Raw genomic sequence first — 27,871 nt, forward strand, 5'->3', positions numbered from 1 at the left:
TACATGAAGCAGTTTCCTAATTCGTTCCCACTGCAGCTGTAGCCAAAAGGAGTGTGAGCAGGGGAGAACGGCTCCACGAGGCATCGAAATGTGATCTGTGAGATAAAAAGTTTGGGGACACTCACTGCCTCAAGCCTTGACAGCCTTCAAAGCATGTTGGCTTCTGCTCTACCAATTAGCTCCCGCAAATCCAGCTAGCCCACAAGGACAAACCTCGGCACGTGCCTGAGGCTGTACTAGACAGGGGTGCCTATATTTGGCATCCAAATTCCGGATTTTTACTTCTTTCCTTGTTTTAAACTCCCATACAGCAAAACATATGACCAAGTGTTCAGCTCTCTCTAAGCACTTGGTTTCTGTACAGTTGTTAGTGCTGGCCCTGAAATCACTTCATCATATGCTAGCCTTTTTAAACGCAGTTGTTCACCCATTATCACCTGCAGTGAAATATGCATGACTCAAGCTCACCCTTATTCTACTGTATAAATCAAACCTCAGTCAGCCAGATCAAAAGCTAATCCAAAAAGGCTGTAAAATTTTGTGAATAAACTCATATCTAACTGGCCAAAAGAATAATAATAGACCTCTTATATAACGAATGCCTCGAAAAGCAAAACCACGAGGCCCAGAGGCTTTGGATAAAACATTTGTTTCCACAGCAGTCACTTGATTTATGTGACATAAGGTATTCTAATAAAAGAGACCAAAAAAATCCTAGTATCCACCTTTAAAACCAAACATCATGATTTTTCCCTCAGCTTGATTGCAACAGCAAGAGGTGTTATTCTCTGATTTCCTTCTGTTATGCTGACATGGCCTTTTAATTTTGTACCTAAAGCAGAACTTGAGTAGCATCCACGTAATCAAGCTGAGGTGTCACACTAACCAAAGACATAATTACCTCTCAGGATCCCATGGCTAAGCCTTGAGCCACCACTTGACATCACTAACACTGTACACTGATTTTGGTGGGATGGAAATATGTGGTTGGTTGAACGGGGCTGGACTTAATACACGCATTTCAGACATTTATCAGATTTGGGAGCCAAATTGCCACAATGAAAAATACAGGCTTCAGCATAATTCTGCCAATGGCAGGCCATACCATACAGCATGGTCCTGATCCTAATGTGACTGGCGAACTCAAAAAACCTAGAAGATGAACTAGAGATGGGTCTCCTACACACAAAGACAGTCCCATCTTTTTTTTTTTTTTTTTCCATACACCAGTAGAAGTTCAGAAATGAAAAAGGGATTAAAACACTGACAGGATAGGCGTTGTGAAAAACTGCTCCTATTCTCATCACATTTGTTCCCCCAAAGTCTTGAATGATAATAGGCTGTCTTTCTGCTGTAAGGCAGTACAGCTGGCAGCACTGCAGAGCTGAAACAAGCTGGAGAATGATCTGCTCCATGCCCCAGCACCAATACTGTCATCTCACCTGCTGGTTGCAAAAGCCTGTATGACGCACGAACATATCTTACTCTGCACAGTTTGCAGCATGTGAGGTGCAAAAATTCAACTTGTGGTTAGTGGAGTGAGGTAGTTTGATATCAAACTGACAGAAGGCCGTATCTGAGCACCAGCATTTTACTAAATAGCTGACATTACAAACTGCCACCGGCTGTCTTGTTCAAGTTGCACCCTTTCTGTATACACTGGTGGGAACCCTGGCATGCCAATACTGCCATTCCATAGCAGTTGGAAGTACCAGGGAGCACGAACCAGAGAGTCCTCAGTTTGCTGAGCTCACATTAACCCCGAGCAAGAGGGTTTAATTGGTTACTGTATTAGCAAAACAGAAATAAAATTGAATACAAGCATTCTGAGGTGAAATATACATATAATGTAGGCACAGTCTTGTTCACAAAAACAGTTATTGTCTAGGAAGTCTTAAGGGCATTCTGCTCTGCAGCTAGTCCTTGAGAACTCATGGAATTTTTAATGAAGACACAGAGCAGTTTGGTTAAAATAAATGCACTGATTTACTGCTTGAGAGAGGAATTAAACACGTATAGAAGAAGTTAAGTCATGCTGAAGAAGGCAAGGAGGATTATGAACAGTGCAGGAAGGCGAGACAATGAGTAGCTTGCCCCCTTTATTATTGCTTATTGTTTGACTTTAATTGCCAGAATTCAGTTTTACTCTAAAAACCTAGCACCATCTCTCTGAATGGTAGTGCATTTTTCTGGGCACACATACTTCAGACACGGTGCAGACCCCAAGACTGAGGCGTGCTTTGGTTTGCTTCAGTTCCAGTTCATCCATGCAGTGCGTATTTAGCGACACATAACTGCAGCAAAAGCCCCTGCAATACTGGTGAAGGCTTTTGGGCCACCACATCTGTACCACAAGAGGCCCTGCAGAGACCCTGCAGCCATTCCCATCCACCTGTCAGAGATCGAGAAGTGCGGCACATCTCCCCCCCATTCTGAGTTGTTTGCTGTGGCCAGGACTAAAGCGGGTCCATCCTCCTCCAACCTGCTCCTCGACATCATCACACCAATTGTATGCGATTGCTTTAATCTACCCTGGGGTAAAATTAAAAACTCCCACCCAAAACCTTGCTTGATCCAGAAAAACTGTCCTCCGTAATTCTTAGCTTCTCTTTATCCTTTAAAATACCAATATTTCCAACATTATCCTGGGATATTATGAATGGCTCATGTACCAAATTATAGAGGTTAAAATAATTCTGAGTTTTGTTTTGTTTTTTACAAAGAAACCCTTGTTCTTCACACTGAGAATCCACTGACCACATTTCAGATCACAAGACATTCCTAAATTCAGATACAGTAAACAAATGTGTACCAAAGCCACGGTTGCTGTTATTAAGAGATACTCCTTTTATTATTAGACAACTTTAAGAAGTCAAGTACATAATCAAAATTATTGTATACACTAAAATTAGTTAAGGCTCTCTCCCGACCACCATTTTTTGCCTAGCTTAGTATAAGGCTTATCTGGTGGTTTCTTGTTTGGTTGATGGATGTATATAATTTGAAGTAGTAGAGACATTACTCTTAACTTTTGCCATAACAAATATCTGACTCCAGAATGGATCAAGAAATCTCACTAGGACATAGCTCAGTTCTAAACTGGAGCAATAAAACTGCTAAATAGCGAGCAGCTTGGTGCTCCGACGTATGATGAGAGGAAATGATCCTTACCATAATAAACAGACAGCCACACACCCTTGTTTCTATTTATTCTAGAACAAGAATTCACACCAGATATTCTCCAATCAGAAGCAAATCCGTGCAGTCCTCAATTACCATGACCACAGTTATTGTCTTTCGTTCAAACAAAAATAATTATTTCATTGCTCCCAAAATCATATATGACTTTTAAAAGTTGTGATTGGATCTGAAGTCTTCAGCTGGTCACTCTGCAGGTGGTATCGAGATACCTTTAGCAGTCTTCATACAGGATTTCATCTATTTGGACATCATTTTCTGCCACAGGCACTGATTCACAAATCTGTTCTCTAAAAGCCAAGGCAATTGTGTAAGGCTTTCCACTGGGATGTTTCATACACCTTTCAAGATAGGTATCGTAATATCCTTTCCCTCTTCCCAATCTGTTGCCTTTTTTGTCAAACCCAAGGCCTGGCATGAAGATAAGGTCAAGACCCCCTGTAGAAAATGAAATAAACATTAGTGGATGCATCGTGGATTTCCCAGTGGCCTGACTACATCCACATAACTTCAGACATCAGCAAAAAAAAAAAAAAAAAAAGCTTCATATTTTGCAAAATGCTTCCTTTTCTTTGATCAGATGAAAAATACCTTGAATACTAAACCTGGAAATTTACATTTTCATCTTATCAATTGCATACTAGATCAGCTGCAAAATAATTAGACCTTGAAAAGCTAGAAAGTAAAAAATCTACTTTCTAACAATTTTTTTTTTTTATCATTTTAACCCTGCACTTCCCACTACTAATGACTATAAATCTAGGCAGAGATTGAACTCATAGAAATTATAGCCAGAGTTCATAAAATTATAACTAGAGAGTAAATGCAGAGAGAATCAGCAAATCAAACGAACTTCAACATCAGACACCAAATTAGAAAAGGAAAAAAGAACGAAGAGACACAAGAAAGAGAGTGTCTTCTTGACTTAACCGTAAAATGTCATGAACCTTCACTTAACGCCCCCAAAACCAAAGGGTCTTGAATACAATATACTCTGAGAGTGGGCATTTGCCCTTTTATATCAAGATCAAGATTTGAAAGCCTGTTTATTCATGATGTCATATTCCTCTTCTCTCAAAGGACTGTTCTCCTGAGCCTCCAGCAATGCACTGTTCCTCCAGCAGCACATGCAGCAGTTTTGCTTGCTTTCCCCAAATATGCCTCCCTCTGGAGGGATGTATGGGCTCCCTGAGACTTTCTGAAATTGTACGTGATTGGAATTCAGAATCAGTGAAAAAACGGAAACAAGTAGCATAAGCAGCCTGTCATCTGGACAAAACGGATCCAACTGGCTTGCAAAACCCTGACAAAAGATCCCAACAGCCAGCTAAAAAAGGCACTCTACATGGAAGGTCAAGCCATTTTTTCCTGCTTTGCTCCTACTTTGCAAACAGATGTGGAGCGGCATCCTGCCAGGCAGGCAGCTAGAATTTACAGTTTGCTGCCCACTTGTTTCGGGAGCTGATTCACATCGCTGCCAGGTAGGCAAAGGAAAGGGGCTGCCACGCTGAGCGATGGCCAGGCACAGAGGCAGCCAGTGCACAGGGCTCCATTACTTATGCAGGGCTTGTTCTTTTAGTGTGAGACCTCATGCAAGGACATCCTCTAAACAAATGAGCTTGGTTGTCCTGGTTGCTGACTGCTCAACTCAGGAATGTACCAATTTCACAATGCAAAGGAAGTCTTTCATTACTTGCTGCTGTAGAAGACAGACACTTAAAAGAGAGAAGGGCAGGAACGGCAGGGGAAAGCCAGCACAGGCTAAAACACAGTTAACACGAGTCTAGAAAGGAAGCAAACATAGCATCTCCATCCTCTGCTTCCTACTTCTTACTGAAACTGCATTTTCGTAATCAGCTTCTGCTCCTTCACCAGGGCGAGGTTGTGTCAGGTATTTTTCTTCTTCTCCCAAATCCAAATGTGACCGCTACTGCCATTTTGGATTGCACAGAGACCACCATCAAACACTCTGTTGGCAAATATCGTATGATGCTCCTACATCTAGCTGAGGAATGAGGCTCAACATACAAGCTGAAGCCAGATGATCTTCTCCCCCATTAGCCTGGTTCGTGGTACAGATTCGGCAGGTCAAATCCTCCCTCAGTCGCTCCTGGGCTCGTTACTTATTCTCTCTGTGAGTTGCCTTGCACTGGCTTTGCACAGGTATTCAGGAGACCCAAGGACCAGCATGTACCAAACAATAATGATGCACAGAAAGAAACACATTCTGGCTTACGCTTTTCCAGCTTTTCTTCCTCCAAGTGATTCTCATGGCAAAAAGCAGAAAACGTTTGCAGTCACTGCTGTTGGCAGGTAAGAATACACACGAGGGGCAAATCTGCAGAGTAGAAGGGCGCCATTTCTCCTTACATTTATATTACAGACAGGAGGAAGACAAGTTAGTGGAAGCAGTAAGGAAAGAGGAAATTGGCAGGAACAGCGCAGGGACAAAATGTATTTTCTATGTAATTTAACTGATAGGACAAGCCACATTCAAGTGAATTTAGATGTATTAAAGAACAGTGTTTTCCTCTTGGTTCTCTGGAGAAGCAGGGTCTGTTTTAATGAGTCAGCTCTCTACAGTCATGGATTTTTATGCTGAATAACTCAAACAAGCTTGTGCAAATCTCAATATGAAAAATGATGCTGTAAATACTGTAATAGTTACCTTCATATTTTTTTCCACTGGAGCACTGTGATGCTGAATGCCTTTGCTCTGACTCACAACACACGGTCTGATATCAATGCAACTCACACAGCACAAGATTAAAGTAAAATGCCAAGCCAGACTTTTAGGAGGAAAATGACACAGCTACCCTGCAAGGAGCCTGAAGGCAGCTCAAGCAGCATTAGCCCCAAATCCTACCCTGGGAACTAGAATGAACAGCAGAGTGCCCCATGGAGAAAACGCTTCCTCTCTTCATAACTTGGGGAGCAACAAAACCTCTTGTGGTGCCTGCGGTGGGGCGGGGGAAGAGCTGTCACAGGATGAGAGGTGACACAGATGAGACCAAGACTGTAGACAGCTAAGATTACTATCAGCGCTGAGCATACATCAACAGGATGGTGAGCGAGGGTAATAACATCTTGTCCTTCTAGGCACATGACCATCGCAGTCCCAGGCACTTCCAGCGCTGCAGGCCACTATTTGCCCCTCAGGACGCACGGCAGGCTTGCTCCTTTCTCACACCCTGCAGTGTGAAACGGCATCCTCATCCCTGAGGAGACAGGGCAGGTGTGGGCATCAAACAACACATCAGTTTTTACTGCTAACAGTGTAAGAGCGGTCTCATGAGCTGCCCCCACTTCTATCCCTCTCCTTGTCATGTCTGCTGCCCACCACATATCCAGAGTCGTTAACTGGAGACTCTTGGATCCCTGAGGGTCCTGTGACTACACACTAGGGACCCAAGAAAGAAAATCAAGAACCCACTGTCAAGAGGTCTTTTGCTATAGGGAATCCATGCTTCTCCTGGAAAACTTTTAGGCGATCTGCAAATTGTTACAGGTAGAAAAACACTATCTCAGGCAATCATATACTGCACCTGCCCAGGGCTTCCAAGCAGGGAGTTGCAATGCTTCTTATAAACTTCAATTAAGCTATATGGTATCCCAGTAAGGTTGGCAATTATGATGACCATCACCTCATACTTTGCTGTGTCTGTGACGTGAGCTCTTGCGGCTACGGTTCCTTCAACTGTGTATAACTGTGTCTGAAATAATATACCCTGACTTATCAACGCGGGCTTACAGCCATGCTGACATGGCCACACAGGTTTCTTTTATACTGCTAAATAAAGCAGGGCCAGAAAGCAAACTCATTTACAGGATCACAGATGGCTCACGCTGCTTAATTGTCAGCACACTCCTGACGTGATTCTGGGACTGCTTAGCTTGCACCGTCCAAACGAAACCCAGGCATATTCCAGGCGACAGGATTCCCAGGAGCAGCAAAAATAGAAGTGTCCTGGTCTGGCTCCCTTCCCCCTGCACAGTCCTCCTACACCCTCAGAACAGGCTTTACTTCTCAGATACAGATGCAGGTTTTCCTGACACATGCCAGAACATGCAACACAAATCTTCAGTTTCACACTATTAAAACACCCCTGCCAAAAGGTCTCATGTTATTTAAGATACTATGCACTGGGGGAAAAAAAGCACAAAAAACCGGTATTGTCTTAGGGCCACAGAGTCCATTTGGTCCCATTACACGGACCAAAAAAGGAGAGACAGGACAAGTTCTATGTAGTGGACAGGACTAGTCTGTGCCCCTTGGCCCTGTTTTATTTAGCAGTATAGATATAGTCATAGCTTCAGAACCCGCCATGTGGGTGTATAGGCACAGCTCATTTGCACTGACTTGCACACAGACATACCTTATGGCACAGAGAGTGAAATGACTTGCCCAAAGACTCAGGAAATGTGTGGCAAAACCATATGCAAAAGGCAGGTGTGCAATCTGCGCGTCCCCTGACTTAACCAGCAGACCAAAACATTAGCATCCCCTCTCTGCTATTTTAAATAGGAATACAAAGTTTCACTTCTTCTAGGCAGCTGCCCTGAATTTCCTGAGTTCAGCAGTGCATTTCTCATTACCCTTTATGATGATATCAGGTTTGATTTGTTCCCCAGGGAAGGATTTTCTTCTTGCACCTCATTACCTGTCTTCCCCTTAATCTGATGTTCCTACTTGAAACGCCAACCTGCATTTTCTGAAGTGCTCTTGACAACGGTTAATCACACAAGGGTCCGTCAAACTGCACGGCTACAAGTCATGTGAAGACTGCTGGGGACTTGACCCACCCACACAGGGAGCGCTAACAAGGCCCATCTCCTTCCAGATTTGAAGAGGCCTAACCAGCCTACTGCTACCCCTCTTTGTGGGCTCAGTTCACTTCCCCGTGCATAGCTAGATAGTCTTAACAGCCAGCGTGGTGGGAAGATGAAACCCTAAAACTCTGTCATCCCACGTTCCCATCCTTCTTTGCCATTTGCTCTGTGAACATAGCAAAGTGCTTGGGACCCATGAAAATGAGAGGTAGGTCTCTTCCGATCCCTGCCTCCAAAGCACTTACAAGAGGACTAGGCAGAGACTGAGCAGTAGCAACTGCAAAGAATAGCAACGTGTTTCTCAAGATCATGCTCACAGCACAGACACCTGCTAAGCTCAAGACTACCAGAGGTCAGACAGCAATCAGCTCCATATGCCATCGCTGTTGATTTTCACAGCGGCAGTTGTACAGTTGAAGCATCTTTTAAAATAAAAAAGTTTGTGCAGTGTTTACTCTTGTCCCCACAAAGATGACTTGATTCCCCCAGGCTGGTACCTGGGACTAGAACGAGCTCTCAAGTGGTTGGGTTTCTTCAGCGCGTTGGTAGTTACGGACTCCCCCTGCTTTGCTCAGATGTAAATGATTACATAAGCTGCAGGACTGTGAAGAACCGGGCCCAGACAGGAAAATTTTATTTTCTGTTTACAGAAAAGGAGAATCTTTCTGCATAATGCACACCATAAGCAATGTCAGATCAGTCTATGCACAACTTCTGCAGAGCTGACAAATACTTAAAATCTGTTCACTTATAAGGAATGAAAGCTTACTTTGGTCCTTTTACGAGCTAGCTGGGAAGCAAAGACCACAAGGGAGAAAAACTGCTAGTCCTTTTGCAGTAAAACTTTACTTTTCAAAATGAAAAGGAAGCAGTAACTGCCTACTGCCCATTTATCTGCTACCCTGGCACAGAAGCAAAGATTAACTATCACCTGATCTTAATATTGAAAGCATCAGTCTTGGTGACATGTAGAGTATGGGCCAATGAGTTGGAATAATGCAGAAAATTCTAATTAATGACAGGGTTGTTACTGTAACTTTAATGCTATTAGCATAGTTGGACCTCTTAGGTAGGCTTAGCTTTTCACCATGCACTCTTTAGGGCACAGACCATCATCCTGTTCCATATTCATACAGCACCTAACACAGTGCGGTCTGGATTAATCACCAGGCCTGGGGGAAACCAACTCCACAGAAGTAAATATTTATATTGTGCTGCAGCAAAATAAATCCCTTCTCCTTTATGACTAGTACTAGGCTTCTGCCATAGAACGTCCTGGATGTCCCTAGCACCACTACTGAGGTTGATAGTAGCTTGGTACCTTCTTCCATTTAAATGTTTTCTGCCCCTTGGAAAAGAAGCACAGGCTTCAAACATAGCATCTCTGCTATTGCACATTTGCCTCAGCACAGGCTCGAAAAGGGAAATGACAACTCTGCTCACTACAGGCCGAATCCTGAACCCACTGAGGTGTGTGGTTCCTGGAACAGCCGGGATTGCTTTCAAAGGAAACCAGTTGTGTTCTCCTGAACAGCCCATGGAAAAGAAATGAAAAGGTGCTCAGCACCCTGCACCCTGGGCAGAACCTGGAGGTAGGCCACATTCTCACTGCTCTTGGCCTCTGGGACAAGTGTCTTGTAGGATAAACTTTTTCCACCAGCAGAAGAGTTGTTCTATGGAAGCCAGGTAGTGTCATCTCCCCCATCTAATGAGCAAGGAGATAGAATTACCCTTTGCTGCAATTGATAAGCGTTTGAAAAAGAATCATTCATCCAGAACCAATTACGCTGACTTTTTCCAGTAACACAAGTGATTACAGACATAAACAATTACATTGCTTAACTTTCTCTCAACTGGTCTGCTAAAAAGCAAATACAATCCCTTAAACAGAAAGGAAATTCTTATCCAATAACTCATGTTTGCTCACACGATACAGTCTTTAAAAATCAATATTAGAAGCACAGCATGAACACTCATCTCCTTAGAAGCCATGAGTTAAAGTACAAAGGAGCAGCTCCTCGGCAGCCGTACATCAGTACTGCTTCAGTGACTCCACTCTACACTGGCCTCAAGAAAAACATGCAAAATACCACAAGTTAACTGACAGAAGTTTGAGAAAAATCAGTTCATTTCTCTTGTAGACATTTGTTGTTGTTCATAAACAGCTTTTCTCTAAATGCTTTTCTACAGTGCTCACTCTGTAGTTTCCTTAGGATCCCACACACAGTTATACGACAACACGACTAAAGTTATGTTTGATATTAGAGTGAAAAACAGGTAAGTTTAAATGGCAGTCATTACCTTTTTTCCCAGGTGTTTCCATTGTGTGAATGCTTTTAATTGTGCAGTATCATAGCCCTTTGCCAAGACTAACTTTTCTCTAGCTACTCGTATGCTTTTGTTTCTTAGGTAGGAAAGCCAAAGAGATGCTCACTTTTTAATCCAACAACGCAAACAGATAACTCAAAAATCTAAATATTGGCACAGAAAATCGAAAACGCTAGCACAGAAAATCGAAAACGCTAGCACAGAACTCAAAAACGGAAATGTTGCAAAGCGCAGCTGGGTGCAGACTAGCACCATTCAGCAGCCGAACCCCCTCAGTGCCCACCGAGGCAACAAGAGCCTTTCCCTAGTTCCCATTAGCTGGCTTCAGCCCGCACCAGCACACAGCCAAATCCCACTGGCTGCATCCATGGTCTCCAGTTATGGGGCACCCCATGAGGTCCTCAAAACCACATACTCTGCGCGGCTTCATGCCTCCAAGCCTTAGCACACCAAGGAGGACACCTTGGGAAAACACAGCTCTTGTAGCATCCTCCAAGACACACCAGACATCCACGTCCCTTTCTGAGGACAATCTCCAAGGCTCTCCTATGGCCCCAAGACACTGCAGCACTCCCATACGCTGTTCACCTCTGTGAATGCTGCAGCACAGGGGTGGCACCCAGCCCTCCCATCTACAACACGGCACTTCAGCTCGAGGGAAGGGGAGTCTCACCACACAATGAACTCCACAAGCAGCGTGAGGCAAGTTTAAGCACAAATTCTTCAAAATCCCATCCAGTATTTAAGTGCTTTTTTAAATCCCTCCACTAGCAAAGAATGAAACGTTATTCTAGCCCAGACAGAGTTGGGACTAAGGGTCTGGGCAGGCGTGACAGTGGAGCACCTAGGTGAAAACACGCGCCAACAGCCCTTCCTCAGGCAATCCCTGCCTGACTTGCCTGAGACCTCACCTCGAAGTTTTGGAGTCAAGAAAGTTATAACGCAACCATCAATGTACAACCTACTGCTGGGCAGAGGACTTCTGCCTTTCACTTCATCTAGGGAGGAATGCTTTTACCATTAAGGGCAATCATTTGATTTATTTTTGATTCCTATTTCTGTGTAAGACTACTGTAGGTATCGGGCAGGTTTTGCTTCCTTTTGTCTTCCGGAAAAACAACATTTTACCTCGCATCCATGCACATCCATGACCCACAAATCTATCTTTCATACCCATACATACACCAAGCAGACTATTTTCCCCTGCAATCCACGTGCCACAGGTAACTGGCCCACTAGCACGACTGAGATGCCTTTTGCTAACGTTTCAACAAAATATTTTGCAGAGAATAGAACCATCAGCAGAATCCACAAACAAGCACTGAGCAACTCAGCATTTATCTGTCTACTCATCCATGTCAGTACTTTGTGTCAGCATGAAACATTGGTCTCCGCAGTTCACACTTGCCCTTCTGAACTGCAGCATAATAAAATATTTATACTTCTCCCTAAGAAGCTACATGATAGCCATCAGTCATACAGGTTTAAAACAACTGAGTGGCAGTCACTCTCCCATTAATAAATTTGCAAGCGCACTAATAATGCTTTTTGATCAGGTCCTGTGCTACTAAGGTAAGATCAAGTAAGCATCCTCCTTCTATTATGAATTAATTTAAAACAAAATCTTATTAACTCAGTTTACAGCACAGAGTCAGATGTAGACTGGGTCAACCTTGCACAGTCAACCCTGTCCAACTCCACCAATAATACCATTTCATGGATAGCCTTTCACATGCGATCAGGGAAGCTGCTGTGTAAGGTTAAGACTTGTGTCCAAATTCTAGCTGGTTTCACAACGTGGGAAGATTGTGCGAGACTATAACCATCACGCTCATTTCCCCTGAGGTTTAAGCTATAGTCAGCTGAGGTGTACTGTCTCATTTTCAGAACTTGCCAAAATGCCTACCTAAAAGAAATAAAATACGAACAAGTTCTTTCTTATTTCACTATTATTCATCAAGTCTCCATAACCACAGTAACTAAACCATAACCTCTCAATGCCACCTATAAAAATGTCTGGTTTTCCAAATTCAAAGTAAAGGAAATCATTGCTTAGAAATGTTTTAGTTATCTGCCTGTGAAAAATGTTTTATTTACTCCCGATATTCAGGTATGTGAGCAAAGAGCTAGAACGGTTTGATTGGGGAAACACTGGTAATGGAAGATTGTTGGTTCTTAGCGTTGCACCTGGGTTATCCTGTGATTTTTAACCAACAAAATACTCTGAAACAAGACTTTCTACGGAGCAACTCCAAAGACAGGAGGAGAAACTGCATTAGAGCCACTCTACAGCATTATCAATGCATCTTGTTAAATCAACAAATGCTGGCTGCAAAGCTTCTGCTTTAGAGAAACTCTGAAGGCCCTGGCACTTGGACTGTTTGTGTCTGGACTGCCATGACACTGCTACAGCATAAAATACAAGGATCTTTGTGTAATTTTATGTGTGTTTATGTGAGATTTTTTAAGATCTTATCAGCTACATTTCCCATAGCGTTTATCTGAGCACTTATTCAAATACTTCCACTTCATACACACGCATGTGCACTTCGTTTTTTCACTCAGGTCCTCTTCCTTTGCATACTGCTGTCTGGATATTTTTAAATCAAAATATGACACACATGAATCATTTGGGGATTTTTTCAACACATCATGCAGCATCACTATCAAAATTTCCAACCTCTTTTACTCTGTCAGCAGATACTCTGCAATAAAATACACCAAATTGCCCATGAAATGTAAATGGTTAAGCCATCAACTTCTTTGTCAGTGCACAAACATGACTCCTGTAAAGAGCTACTCCACTGGATGGAAACATTCGGAAAGCTTACAGGCAGGGTTTATTGAATATGTCGAGTCAGCTAGTTTGTAGGTGACAGCACCTTCACTGTTAAGTCTCAAACATATGTTAACATCATCAAAGCTGAGAAATTCAGCTCCTTCTGTCACAAGGTTTCTCTGACAAAGCCTGCAGAGCTTAAAAAAAAAAACCCAACCGTCCCTGGAATCCTCCATGTCCCCCGCCCCAGCCACCGGTTTTTGGAGATGTTGGGCTGGAGCATTTGTTCTCCTGTGTGTGTGATTACAATGCTTGAATGAGATTTTAATTATAGGAAAACAGCCTAAATGACACCAGCGCTCCATAGTAAATCTATGGAATACTGACACCTGCCGGCAAAGGGCTTCGCATCACTCCTGAGAAGGAAAATCCTCTCCATCTACACCCCAAAAGCTGATTCCCATCTCATTTGCACAAAAAGCCAGCACAAGCAGGAACAGAGCCCAGCTACAACGCCAGCGCAAAGACTGGGAGCTATCCTTACTGTGCAGCGTGAGCCTCCCGCGCTCCGAGAGCCAGCGGCTCCCTGCCAGGCTCCAAGGAATTTCCCACCATAAGGGAAATGACAGTATATTTCGAATCTCAGCAAAGAGCACTGGGATTAACTGCACCAGGAAGACAGATCTGTTGTAGCCTGAAAAGCGCTGACTATATTTAATAGCCCACTAAGCTGGCAGAAAACAAACCAAAGGGGAAAAAAAGGTCATTTTCCACCAGACTCGTGAGCTGAATCTGCTCAGCAGTGAGGGCCAGAGATGGCACGAGTGTGAGGGGTGCAAACAGGGAGCACAGTGCAGGCAGCAAGGAGGCAGCAGGACTGTCCTTTCTGGCAACAGCGGGATGCAAGCAGGGCTCAGCTGTCCCACCAAACTGCACCCTGAACCACGCTAGCCTGCACAGCCGGGCAGCGTGGAAGAGCTCCCGTTCCTTCACCAGACTGTCCAGGCTCTGTGCACAAAAGTACAGAGACAAGCTTCGCATAGACAAGCCTCCTCTCCAAAACTAAAATTAAAGGGAGATAAAAATCTCTGTTTGAATTAGTTAACACAGCCAGAAATACTTGCATGCTTGCATTTCTCCTTTACTAGTTTGTGGTAGGGACTCATGCCACATGCCAGAAAAGAACATACCTCTCATTTGCTTTTGAAAGACGCCTGTATCTAGGAAACAGTAAGAAGAAAATGACAGCGCTACTGTTCACGCTGTAACAAAATCAGCCCTCTTCTAAACAAAACACTTGAGGGTCACTGGCAGTGAATTTTAAACCTTTGCCGATCTTGCTTTCTCTTCCCTTTAAATTTTAATTAATTATAGACAAAGTAATCTTTTTAGTTGTTTTGCTGAGCACAAGGAATTAGCAAACAATGTTTTATGCAGGAAAGCAAATATGAATGCAACACTTAAGATGATTACAAAGAAAAGCCCTCTTTTAAAGCCCTAATGAACTTTATGAAAGCAAAAAGCTTTAGTATTCGAGAGCTCAGAACTCCAGATTCGCTGCAGGACGCCACCGCACAGACGGCGGATCGGAACTAAACCACACCGTGCTCATGCGCCAGTCCGCACGCTGACTTTTGCATTTCAGAACTTTTTTTTTTTTTATCTTCCAAAGAAAGCGATTCTTTGGGATTGTGCCATACGTGCTTCTGAGCAGAGGTACTGTAAGGAGCTCCGCTAAAAGTGTCCTGTTCACCTAATAAAACAGGTGCTGGTTGTCACCAAGCTGCTCCAGAGAGCTGCGGAGGCTAGAGCGGGCGTCCATCCAGGGCAAGGGCAGACGCCAGCTGCAGGGGAAGCCATCCCAGCGCCAGCGATGGAAGCTCACATCTTTCAACCAAAGGGTGGCATGCAAAAAAACCCTGGGGGACCCAGTTGCTATCACAGCTGTGTCCTAAACCTGAAATATTTTATTTCCAAGCAAGTATTTTCCTAGCTTTACCTATGAGGGAACATATTGTACAGAATAAAACTCTCTCTGGTCTGTTCTATGGATCTGGAATACTGGAACAGGCATTTCTGCTACAGCCTGTAGTTGTGGGATACCTGTGCGGAAACCAGCGAAAAAGATCTGCCCACTGATCTTGATTAGAAAAGCAGTGTTATGGTATATACAGAAAGAATTAATTTGTACAATGCCATCACATGTATTTCACAGTATGTCTTCACCCTGGAATATTACGCTCTTAGTCATCTTTCCTCCAAAATAACATCAGAGAAATTCCAAAGGCTGAAAGACCAATGGGTGGATACATTATAGATGCAGAAAAGCTTCAATATGAGAATAAGAAAATGCATGAAGTTTGTTAGAGAAAAAAAATACAACTGATATAATAGAGGTTTAACTAAACAGTGAATAACAGAAAGTAAATCAACATCCTTGTTTACCTCTCATCACAGACAAATGAGGTATCAGTTGACCTGAAAGCAGCAAATCTAAAACAAATACAAGGAACTATATTTCACATTACAGCTAACTAACCAGTACAGCTCACTGCTGTCAGAAGGCAGCAGAGCCAAGGGCTTAGTACAAATAAAATTACATGCTTATAGGAATTATCAGATTGTCCAGAGGTAAAGAAAAAACAAATCTATTTATAAGGGGATAAACCAGGAACTGCAGCTGCAGAGGCAGGAAAAAAATTTACTTATTGTTACATAGCTACACGTCAGGAGATTTCTTGAACCTTTCTGTAACTCATGACACTGGGTTGTCCAGTGCTCTGATCCTCTATTATGTGACAGGAAGCAACTTCTCCCCACAAGAAGACTCATCACCAGAATGCTAATGCCTCACTTGCACTGAATTTGTTCTTCTTATGCATATCAAAGTACTATGGCTCATTGTCTCCTAGCAGAAGTTCATTCCAAACTTTAAATCATTTCATTAAAAAATAAATTACATTAAGAGCTAAGCCTCAATTTTCAACTTTGTTTCATGCCATGGTCTCAGCTTTTCTTTTTTATGACCAGCGTAAAAAGATTTTAAATTATAATCTATCCCTTGATATATATCGTACTGTAAGTTTTAATCGAGTCTCCCAGAGGAAAAGAAAATCTAAGAGCACCCTCAATCACTTTACAGTCTTGTTTGTAGTATTTTCTGTTTTTCTGCTAAGCTCTAATATTTAACATCTCTGCTTTCTGCAGCCTACCGATACTTCATTTCTTCCAGACATGTTCCAATCTGCATATATCTCATTTAAATATGTCACGGCTACCCCTGAGTATTATTTACTATATGTCTTTCTTCAGAATGATTAACATCTTTTTGTATGATCCCATTACACCTTCATGTACAGCTACAGAACATCTAATGGGTCTGAAGTGACATATTAGACATTCCTTGTGTTTCCAGTTATAGCATTTTCTCCTTATATCGTTTTTTATTTCTAAACTCTTATCTGCCTCATATTTCAAAATCCTTTCATTTCTGGTGCATGGGGATTTGGGGGCTGGGGGGTGTCCAAGCTATTACCTTTTTTTCTAAATCTCATTTTATTCCCCATTTCTCTTAAGACCGCATTGCCACTGCTTTACTCACACTTCGAAAGAACTGTGCTAAAATTTGGAATAACTAAGAATACCGATGGCATCACAAAGCCATCAGTTCTGGAGCAATTGCAACCTCTGCTAACATATGAATAAACAGCAGGAATTTAAAGACACACGAAACAGAGCTTTTGCAGACCAAAGTGTTTCTGCAGTGCAGATCCTAATGGCAAAGTTTGAAACAGGGCTAATGGTCCCTCAGCAATAATTTCCAACTACTTGTAAATGGGCTGCTTGAGGTTGTAGACTGGAGGTAGCCAGCCATTCTCCTTTCCATAGGGCTGCAGCTTCCTGGCGTAAATAGCTCTTATGTACCAAATGCAACCCAAGCAGTTAAGGGGTCACTGTCTGTTTCTGCTACTAGCAGTGATTATGTTATTTATGTTACACAGCAAGGCTCAAATTGTTCTGGAAGTTATAAGGGCAGAAAAATATAACTACCTTAATCTCAGGAGCCAACTTACGAAGGTTTATGCGAAAAGGAGGCAGCAAGAAGCCAAGTCACTGCTAAACATACGTTAATATTTCCTCGCTTGATTTGAACTTTGTATTTTTCCCTAAAATTATCCATGATAAATATACTGTCATTAAAAGTGTGGACCATCTAGTTAATATTTCACTAAGTATTCGGTAGATAAAGCACAAATATTGTCATCATTAAAGTTTCCAGTACAGGAAATTGTGTAACTCTCCAAATTAACTTACAAAATACAAGTCCAGTTCTTCATACCTTAATTTCTGGGAACAAAAATATATTATGCTTCAGGAGAGAAGTAGCAGAGCATTCAACACTACTCATTACATATAAGATGCAATATTTTCAAGTGCTGACATTTTTCAGCCTGGGCATCTGTGCCAAGCTGAGGGTTTTTAATGTTTATGTTTTATTTCAGGCAAAATGGTTCATGAGTTTCTAAGAACAAAGCTAGGAAAAAACAGTTGTTGGGAAAGCTCTGTTGCTTCATACTTTTAGGCCAGAACTTGAAATCTTGCTCACAGTAGCCTCTACGTCAGTGAGGTGGCTTTAGCCTTGTTCAAATCCATTTGAGTTTGGCTTATCAAATGATGTAAATGTTTGAAAACCTGTCATTTGCACAGGTTCAGAACAGACGAGCTGGGGGTTAGTGCTCGGCCTCCCTGAAGACATCACGCTTTCTGTAGCGCTGCTGCAGTCCCAGAGACCTGGCCCCACGGTTCTCTCTCGGAATCAGTGCTGCTTCCCCATCCTGGCTACTCATTCCCACCCCACACGTATTGCACAGACATGGCTGCATGATAAATCGAATCCATTTGCTGATCTGGGTTAAAAAAATCCCCAGCAAAAAAGGCATAGGGGATAGGGGAGGAGAGGAAAATATTTGTCCTCCAGAGTAGTTCACTGATCCAGTTTACCGCAGAGAGGCAGGGGGTAGGAAGATGCTGGAAACACAAGGAAGAAAAATTCCTAAAGCAAATACTGTTGCAAAGACAGTGCCTTTGGAGCTGTAAGTGCAGGTCCTGCGGATAGCCACACTCCAAACTGCAAAGGCTGAAAAGGACTTTCATGTCAGTGGTTGCTCCTAGCTGCTCTGACTGGGACCAGACTGGGAACTGAAACATGGAAGGAAATGAGGACTGAAGTTTCACGAACATTTGCTTTGGCATGTCAGTGGTTTATGCAACTCCACTTCACCAGCTTTCTACCAAGCCTTCAGCTGTGTCAGTCTAAAGCTTTGTAGTGGCCCTATCTGAGATAAGAACAGCCTCTTGTTGGTGGTTCTGCGCCATTTCTAACCGAGATGAGTTTCCCAGTGGAGCTCATCATGTGGCTGCATGGACAATGTCCTGGCACAAGAGCTGAGGGGTGGGAACAAGGAGAAAGGAAGCAGAGGAGGAGAGAGGGCGAGGGCTATTTAATCGGGAAGCACCCAAAAGCAACAATCATGAAACTACGCTCGAGAATCTCTTTTGTACTGCTTAGTACAAGAAGCACTATTTAGGAGAAGAGGAAGTTTTCCGAGCCGATGAAAAAGAGAAAGCAGATAGCTCAGTGGGGAAGGAAATGAGTAAATTTGGACAAGCAATCTTGTATGTCTGGAACCGGACAAAGGAAAGAAGAGAAAGCACGCTCTCTCTTCCCTTCTGGCAGTTACAAGCTATTTACGCTGGCCCGGCCGCCCATGAAACGACAACCTAGGACTGAGAGCAAGAGGAAGTGGGGAATATGGTCAGAAAGGCCAAAGAAGGTTACTTGGAGAGGGAGATTCAGACAGGTTGGGCAAGGGGCTGGGCAAGGAGCAGGAGGAGACTGGCATTGTGTAGGCAAGAAAAATTAAAACTGAGAAAAGGGGGTCTAGCACAAGGACGAGACAAGACTTGGGAATTTTGGAGGGAACAGAAAAGAGGTGCTAATGTTTGGAAAAACAAGCAAAAGAGTCTATATTCACTGGGAGCTGCTTCTCCCCACAGCCTAGGCTGGAATCCAAGATCCTGAGCCTCTGCTGTTCCTCTTACAGCAGATACCGGTTAATATTTTTAAGTCTCTGAACACTATAGCGATAAAGAGCCCACATGGAAATGAATACCTCTGTCTCCATATGAAGATAATGCAAAAAAGGCCTGAAGCTGTAACTTGAACAGGGAGAAAACAAATGACCAAACGCATACTCATTAGCAGCATTCGTTAACAGCAAGCAGTGTTCATCTTCTGCACGAATGAGTCCAGAGGCAATGCGCTAAGAATATATGATGATGATTTTAAGGATTGGGCCAAAATATACACAGACAAAGAGGCTGAATTAAGTTTGTACACCTAACCCCATTTCTTCCATTTCTTAGGAGAGTGCTTTACAACACATCAGAGTAACCAGATTCAGAGTTACCATTTCTAATGCCTCTTGATTTTTCAGCTAAAAACAAATATCTAAAAATCCTTTTAAACCTTTCCCCCTCACCCAGATGAATGTTTTAAAAGTTGTCTAGAATTTATTATATATCCTCAACTGTAATTTGGCTATAATTTGGTTATGACCAGTCAAGGGATCCATTTAGCTCCAAGATTTCCAGCTGAGATCTCTCGGTCCAAAGTTTGCCACCTGCCTCCCTTCAAAGAATAATACTACGAATAATATCTTTTTTGGAGGAGAAACTTAGCTTTTCATCCATAGCTCTCAGAGCAGGTTTATACAACAATAAATAGCATTAGAGATGAGAAAACCCATGTCCAACCCGCTGAATCACACCGCCTCCCTAAACCACATTGAAATTAGGGCTGCTGGGGAAGTGTCCTTTAAACTTCTGTAGGAGTTGTGATAAAAAGCAAACAAGGAGTGCGGTTTTATCTGATTTAGTCCTTTCAAAGTTGTGCAAGGTGTCTACACTCCAGTAAAACATTTACTGCAACCAGCCGGAACTGCCATCAAAAGTATTACCTTGGGCAAGAAACAATATGAGTGTACATTATGTTTCTGATGGACAAGGATACCAACATGTGAATTTGTACTTATTAAGAAAATATACCAGGGGCTTGCTCCAGAAGTTGTGTCTTTCAGTAGGTGCAACTGTAAATTAATCAAGTCATGAAGTTATATACGCTCCTACCTGCCCCCAAAAATGAATTTCGTCCTCTTTTTTTCTTTCTGCTGCTGTGTCCATTTAGCCTAAAGAAAGCAACATTTCATACAAAAAATGCTGTCACTCGTGCGTGGTTGAGAAGATGACAAACCTTCTACCACAGAAACTGCAGTGATCTTTGCTTATACCAACAATTCGTAACGCAGCGCACTGCCCAGATGAAAACAGACAGATCCTGGTCCAACAGAAAAAGGACTGTCTCCAAAAGGAGGCGTTCCTATCTATTGCGCACAGCCTGTCCTACCAAAGACTGAGATACTCTACATGCAAATTATTCCTAGTCTTACATTTGAGCTATTCACAACAATCATGCCAGTATAAAGGAAAGAAAGTTTTAAGGACAGTCTGAATCTAAGCTTTTTGTCATGCAAAATGAATACACTCAGTAGTGACATGACTTATTTATGTACCTGCAGGGTATTTCTTGGAAATTACATAGCAACTTATGCAAGCAATGGGAACATTACTAATATAACACCATGTTATCTCCTTATAACGATGTAAATGCCTCAGATCACCACAGTATTTGATAACATCACAGATATAAATGTTTCATGCATGCATAACTCCAACAACGGAGGATGGACGTAGTAGCAAGATCTGCATTCCAGCAAGTGTACCAAAGTTCAAAAAAATATGGTAACTGAGACAAAAAATATAGCAAAAGTATTTCAGAAAGATATTCAAATGCAGTATGTGCTTCTATGAGGAAAATCTCATAGGGTTTTTTTTTTTTTTCTGTTTGATCATGCAATACTGCAAAAACTCTAAACTTACTCTAATCTTCAAAAACTGTTCAGGGAAAAAGACTAAGGTCTGACTTCCAATCCAAATAGAATTATTCCTGAGTTACTAAGTACAAATAAACTGAAATCAAGCTTCAGGCAGGACAAGTCTGGATGTACATACACTAGTTGTTACAACACCTGGTCAGGAAAACAGGACACCATTTGAAAAGCCAAGTCAAAGCAAAGGAGCATGAGAAATGCTGAGCAAGCATGCTCTCATCCTTCTACGCTCCTCAAAACATGAGACACGGCATCTATGTGAAATGTATCCTACAGCTTTTCCCATGATCTAGCTCACTGCAGTCCGCAGCCTCTTTCATGAGGATTACTGTAGCTCTCTTGGTGTTGCTCTCTGCCTGTAATCACACCCTGGTGCAGAGACGGAAATGGGAGCTCCAGGACTAGCCAGGTACCAAAGCTTGGTCCCGTCTTCCCACTTTTCACAGCCTTGCATCTGGGCCATCCCTGAAGGTACATCCCAGTGCACTCTATACCAGGTAGTCTCTGTTCCCACCATACCTAACAGTTAATGGTCACACCTGGCATTTAAAGGGTCATCTTCAAAAGCCCCCAAATCCCACTGATGCACACAAGGTTTTCACAAAAAGTAGGAAAATAAGTAGCAGTGCTAAGCATTAAATGCAAAGATGACGACTGTACAAAGCTGTAAAATCCCTCACTAGCTATAATGTGAACACAGACAGGATTCTGAATTAAGAAAGAGGAAAAAAAATCAACAAAAAAGAAACAAAATACAGGGAAAATTCTGATAATTGAAGACCTAATGCTCGGGGTAACGCTCCCGGCACTAATTGTCTGAAGGGTAGTGTTCTGGGAAAGCATATTGGCAACCCAAAGCAAACACAAAGCCCAGTTTAACCAAACAGATTCATATAAACTCTATGTTCTTCTATCTAGCTTAAAAAGCTAATAATTCTGTGCAGTGTGTGGAACCTGTTTGCATGTTAAGTTTCCACCTAGAGAAATGTTCCAAGACTGAGGTTTCAAACATGAATTCAGCATGAGTTTTCCATTAATATCATTAAACGTGTCTGCAGATATTTTAGGAAGATGTTAAAATTTTTTACAAAAATCATAAAACTAATTAGTGTGAACATCAAAATAAAATTTGTTTACAATTTTGTAGAAATTGGAGAATTTTAGGTTAAGAAAGAGAGAGGCTATTGTGGACCAAAATGAATATGCCACTAGTTCGACTTAAACGTCCTCTTCACTTTTCAACCTTATGAAGAATCCAATGTTTGAGCTGGCATTATAAGATCAAAATAAAAACATGAGAGAATAATGATGGGAAAGGCTTTGCAATAGTCATCCAAGCCTACAAAAAAGTCCTTTTATTCTCAGTCAAAAGTATCAGGCCAGAGAGCTGTTCTACATGGGCAGCCTCCATATCAGCACTATGATTCATCCATGCAATACAATTTGCAGGATCAAAGATTTCAGAAAATTCCCATGTTAGCCTACAGGCATCACCCTAAAAGTTGCATAACTTTCAGGCAGTGGAAATTAAAGTTCTCAGAAAGTATCCAAAGCTGCAAGTCCCCATGACTCTCAAAGGCAGTCCAAGGAACCCCTTGCAACCCATTCCCTCCTTCATGTGCACCTCCATGCTCTGCTGTCCAAGACTGCATCAAGGCTATCCATGGAACTGGATCAGCGAACTGATTTATCTTTTTTTTTCCAAGTTGGCTCAACTGTGCAGTTTGGTTCCCTGCACAAACAGCTCTGCTGGCACATCACAGAGGGTCGTACAGGGTAGAGAAAAACAAGCAAGGGAAAGTAGCTTCCCTTCCATGAACTTAACCAGCTCTACCACAAAATGTAAGACCAAAACCTAATGTTTCCTTCTTGCTATCAGATCCTACTGACCTCCAGGCTACTCCTGCTCAACACCAAGGTGTAGGAAGAAAATACTCACCACCAGAAAGAGCTTCCTCTCTTACATGGTCATCATCACTAGGCTGATGAATATTCCAGGATGTCAAAGGAAGTGAAGAAATGTCTTCAGCTGATGATAACTTTAGCATGTCCATGTGATTGCTGTGAGGCTTGTAACGTGGGATGAAACACTCTTTGCCTTGCTTAAAAATGTCCTTAATGATTTCTTCTGTCTGGATTTCATCTGACATGCTCAGAAAGATTGCAATTCTTTTGGATTCTTGGTACTTGGAATGGCCAATTACCTATAGGGGAAATTACTGCAATCAGCTAATGAAAAGTTTAAAAAAACATCAATTCAGATTATTTTAATTAAAAAACAGCTGGAACAAAACATCCATTTCAAAGAGTAGAGATACAGACTACCATATATCATAAAGAAAATAAACTGATTTTGTTTCTTACTCCAATGTTTCTATCATCAGCAAAATCAAAGTAAGTAAATTTTTGCACCCAGTGAACAAAAGATCGTAACATAGGCTTGGGCCAGCAAAAAACAGTTGTGGGGACAGTGCACTGATCCTTTAAACATCTGTGCCATACAGTGCAAACATTCCCAAAGGCCCAACATCCTTGCAGAAAGGTGAAGAAAGTCAGAATTGCTAGTTTATAGAAGAGATAAGGTCCTTGCATTCCTTTTTTTCCATCTCTTTTGCATGCTGCATCTGTTACTTAAGATGTAACAGATAGCCTAGGCAGAATGTGAAGTGCATCAATAACAGTAACTCAAAAGAAAATTAGCATCAGAGCTGATGACTGCAGAGCTCAAAGTCTTGCAAAATCAGGCCCTTCTTTCTTTAATTTTTTTAAGCTGAAATGCCCTCCATGTAACAAGTTTAGACATAGGACTTCAAACATCACCTGGTTCTAACAGGTGATCTTATTACTGCACATTTTTCAGAGCCTGAATGGCTTTGCCATTTTTTGACTTTCATGAGGTTCTGTAGGCTGGACTTCTGAGAGACTTTAATGTAGGATGGAAAATAACAAATGCTTACATGATGAAAAAGTAGAAACAGACTCATACCCCACTATGTCTCTGCACAATTCCAGATTAAATTCCAGAGTGGAATGCTGAGGATTTTCAAGGCTTGTCTTCTCCTTCTCCAGGACCTTACACCTTTTGTTACTTAGATCAGGACAAAACAAATACAAATGTGTCCTTTCAGACTTGAATGTGAGTTATGCTTATTTTACACAGGTACAGAAAACTGTCAGAAAAAGCAGACAATTGAGAAGCTGTGCTTATCTGTGGAACAGAGAACACCCGATCTTCTCTTCTGTGTTTGCATAACTACAGGGTAACTGCTCCTCTCAGCGTTAACCCTTGCCCCATCCCTGTTTTGAGCGATACCTGCCAAATCTGAGTTTAAAAACGGCTCTCATCCACTTTTTTTATTTCTTTCCAGCACCGCAGTGAAAAGCCCAGGTAAAATATTCAGAAGACGGACATATTTTTGAAAGGCAAAATATTAATCAAACACTGCAGATCAAATTATGGTAGTGTGCTGGTGACCATAAAAGTGTGTAACAATTCAAAAGCAGATTTTGCTTCCTTTTGTAATTCGTGCAGCATTATACACAGATTACTGTAACTAAGCGAATAAATTCTTAAGTAACAGAATTTCCACGGTAGCTTTTGCTTAAAAAAATTGACTGTTTCATCAAACTACGGAATCTGTATAATATCTGTGACTGATGTCATTGAGGTCAGCCAGAGCTGAACCTCTTCACGGGTTTGGAAAAAAGAGAGAAATTGAGATACAAAACTCTCCTCTTTCAAGGTGTTACTGTGGGCGGCTGTGGGCACCACTCAGGTCAAATCTGTTCTGACATGTCCAGTAACACACTGATTAGGCAGCACAGAATACACTGAGGCTGGAGAAGTAAAACGACAAGCTACCAGGAAGACACAATTTCAGATGTCTTCAGAAACACGAACATGAAGCTGCTAAGTTTCGGAGAAGAGTAAAAAAATTTCCACACTTGCAAAAATTATCTGCCCCCTTTCACCAGCTGACAGCTACTATGGCAGAATCAGAGCATGCAAACAGCATGACTTTAAGCATGAACATAAGCGCTAAGAAAGCACAGCCATCCAGAAGCTAATTAAATACTAGTGGATAGGTCAGCCAGTGAAGCTCTTTCAGTTTGAATTTAAAGATCCTTTCAAGACGAGATTTCACTGGTCAAGATATTGTTTAGGTGCTATAAAATAACCTAGTTGCTTTTATTAACTGCAATTTCTGATATGGATTGTAAAGCTACATCTTCAGCTTCATATCGTTCAAATATTTTCTCAAAATTTCAAAAACATCTTGATATCTGCTGTATTACCTTCTCACAAGGAAGCTTACAGGTGCGCAATGCCACTAAAGAAAAGGTCTCAAGAAATTTCAGGATTTTTAACTTGGGCGAGATTATTATTGTACAACAATAACAATTTATATATTTCCCAATGTCTTCTTTTAAGCAAAACAAAAAATGTATCTTTTAGGGTGCTTTCACGGCCAAAAAAAAGAGTGCTCTGTTGCTGAGTTTACCAGCTGCAGTTTAGAGAAAGGCTGAGAGTTCCTAAAAACTTTCTACTACACGGGCTGGGTGCTTATAAAATTGGCAGAGGGCTCTCTCTGCGCTTTTGAGGAGGATGAGTTATAATGTATCCCGGATATTGGGAGAATTAAATCTAAGATGTGGGATTACTAAGAACACATTTTCTTTATGGTAGGACCTTGTAAAAAAAACAAAAAAACCCCCCAAAAAACAGCATTCCCCATGAAAAAAAGCCTACGCGAGTCATTTAAACTTCCTTTTACCTAAAGTTTCTGGTGCTGCCATGTCCCATTCCTGAAGTGGCTGCACATTAGTACTACACAAAGTCTCTAAAACGACCTGCGATTCTTTGGCAGGAAAGGAATAATATAGACCACGTGGAAGCCCCCACTGGCGCAGCACAAGAGGAAGGCTGTGCTCTGCTACTCGCAGCGACTGTAAAATAAAGCCTGTGTTTATTAAAAGGATAAAATACATCAACGTAATAACTTGGTAATCCAGACGTGAGCAGGATGTTTCAAAAGCACGCGCTACTACTGCGCCACCTCAGGACACCGCTGAGGTGAAGGCTGTGGGATATGTTTTGAAGTACAAGCATTAGAGATCGGACTGCACGCGAGACACAGAGGGGGCACCGCAGCCACTTACACGGGGGGCGAAAAGCAGGCAGCTGCTGAATTTTTCCATGCGTTGGCTATAAAGCCAGATCTACATGAAAAAAAAAAGAAAAAGAAAAGAAAAACAACCGCCATGAAACCACGTGAAACTCCACGGCTTTGGGGTTTATTGCGAAGCTCGTCTCCAGTTTCCATAAAGAGGCCGGCGCTGCCCGGCAGCCGCCCTGCCTACTCCCGCTCACACACCCGCGACGCGGGGCCTTAAACCCCGGCCCCGGCCCCATCCCGTCCAGGCGGCCATCGCCTTCTCGGGGCCTTCGCTTATGGCGCTCTTCGGGCGGGAGGGCTCCGGCGGGGCCCCCTCGGCCGGGCAGCCCCCCCCCGCCCCGGCTCTTCCTGCCAGCGGCCTGGCGGCGGCCCGCACCCACCTTACGGCTCAGCAGGCGGGACTGGCGCTGCTTCTCCGCCTCGCCCAGCGCTCGCAGCCGCCGCCGCAGCTCCGCTCGCAGCGCCTGCTTGGCGGCTCGCAGCGCCGCCGCCATGTCGCCGCCCGCCCCGGCCGCGCCGCCGCCGCCGCCCGCCCCCCGCGCCTCCATCATGCGCCCAGTGAGCGCCGCCGCCGCCGCCGCCGCGCGGGCCGGGCCCGGGCGCCGCCGGCCGGGTTCAAGGGCGCGACCGGGGCGCAGCAAAGCCGCCGCGGGGGCTCCCCTTCTTCTTTTTATTTCAAAGCCTAGAGCAGGTATCATAGAGAATTTCCCCTTTCCGAATGGCGCCGTGGAAAGGGAAACCGCAGCTGAGCAGGCTCTCTTTCCGCCGGGTTACCGAGTGGTTTCGTACCCCTGCCGCGCCCGCCGGCGGGGCCGGGACGTTAGGGAGATTTCGTGAATTAGGGGGAACAGAAAGCGGGCCCGCGAGCGGGACGGGGCATCAGGCCTTTTCATTAATCTGCGTGTTATGGGGTGTCGCCTCAGGCCTGCGGGCTGTGTGCGTAGATGAAGGCACCAGCTGCCCTGCTCTGCTGCTCTTTGACGGCGTCGCCTGCTCTAGAAAGGGCATTGTCTCCTCCCATGTATTTCCTGAAAGCTGTGGGGACTTCTTAAGCGGTGGTGCCCCCGCACCTGGGAAAATACGCTTCAGGCAGTGTCACCTATAACTTCATGACAGCTAACACAGCATATCTGTAGTATTTTACAAGACTTAGATAGTAAGAGTAGCACCATGGTTTTAAGATACTCTGTTATGTGGGGGTCGTATATCTCATCCTTGCTTTTTCTTGTTCTTAAATGCAGAACAAATCGAAATTTTGTACTGGTGAAGATAATCTGCAGTCCACCAGACGGTTAACAATGCAGGCGTCTTTTATTTAAACCCAGGTCTTATCTGTGAAAGGCAAGTTCCAAAGTCATTATATCACCTATATTGTTTAAAAGGCCAGGCTAGCCTTTTGTATTTAATTTAAAAATTGTACTCCCCAGCATAAAATAAGTTACTTGATTAGAATAAAGGGAAGTGACTATAGTATTCATAACTAATGTTAGCTGTATTACAATATAGACTTAAAACTATTATGAAAGGGAACCGAATAATAGTTATTGCTC

General features: G+C 42.9%; 1 protein-coding gene across 2 annotated transcripts; it reads right to left on the reverse strand.

Moving 5' to 3' along the window:
- Window positions 1-2,823: 2,823 nt before the first annotated feature.
- Window positions 2,824-26,855, reverse strand: MTHFS (methenyltetrahydrofolate synthetase). 2 transcript variants are annotated; one of them, XM_068958355.1, is made up of 4 exons: window positions 26,520-26,655; window positions 26,305-26,364; window positions 23,084-23,348; window positions 2,824-3,636 (listed from the first exon to the last, which is right to left on the reverse strand). In XM_068958355.1, the coding sequence occupies exons 2-4, from the start codon at window positions 26,341-26,343 to the stop codon at window positions 3,413-3,415; spliced, it is 528 nt and encodes a 175-aa protein (XP_068814456.1). In that variant the 5' UTR covers window positions 26,344-26,364; window positions 26,520-26,655; the 3' UTR covers window positions 2,824-3,412. The 2 variants fall into 2 exon arrangements, with proteins under 2 accessions (XP_068814456.1, XP_068814455.1); XM_068958354.1 differs by lacking the exons at window positions 26,305-26,364; window positions 26,520-26,655 and adding an exon at window positions 26,702-26,855.
- Window positions 26,856-27,871: the final 1,016 nt, after the last annotated feature.

Source organism: Struthio camelus, chromosome 12 (genome assembly GCF_040807025.1).
Source record: "Struthio camelus isolate bStrCam1 chromosome 12, bStrCam1.hap1, whole genome shotgun sequence".
In the NCBI taxonomy this organism is placed as follows: Eukaryota; Metazoa; Chordata; class Aves; order Struthioniformes; family Struthionidae; genus Struthio; species Struthio camelus.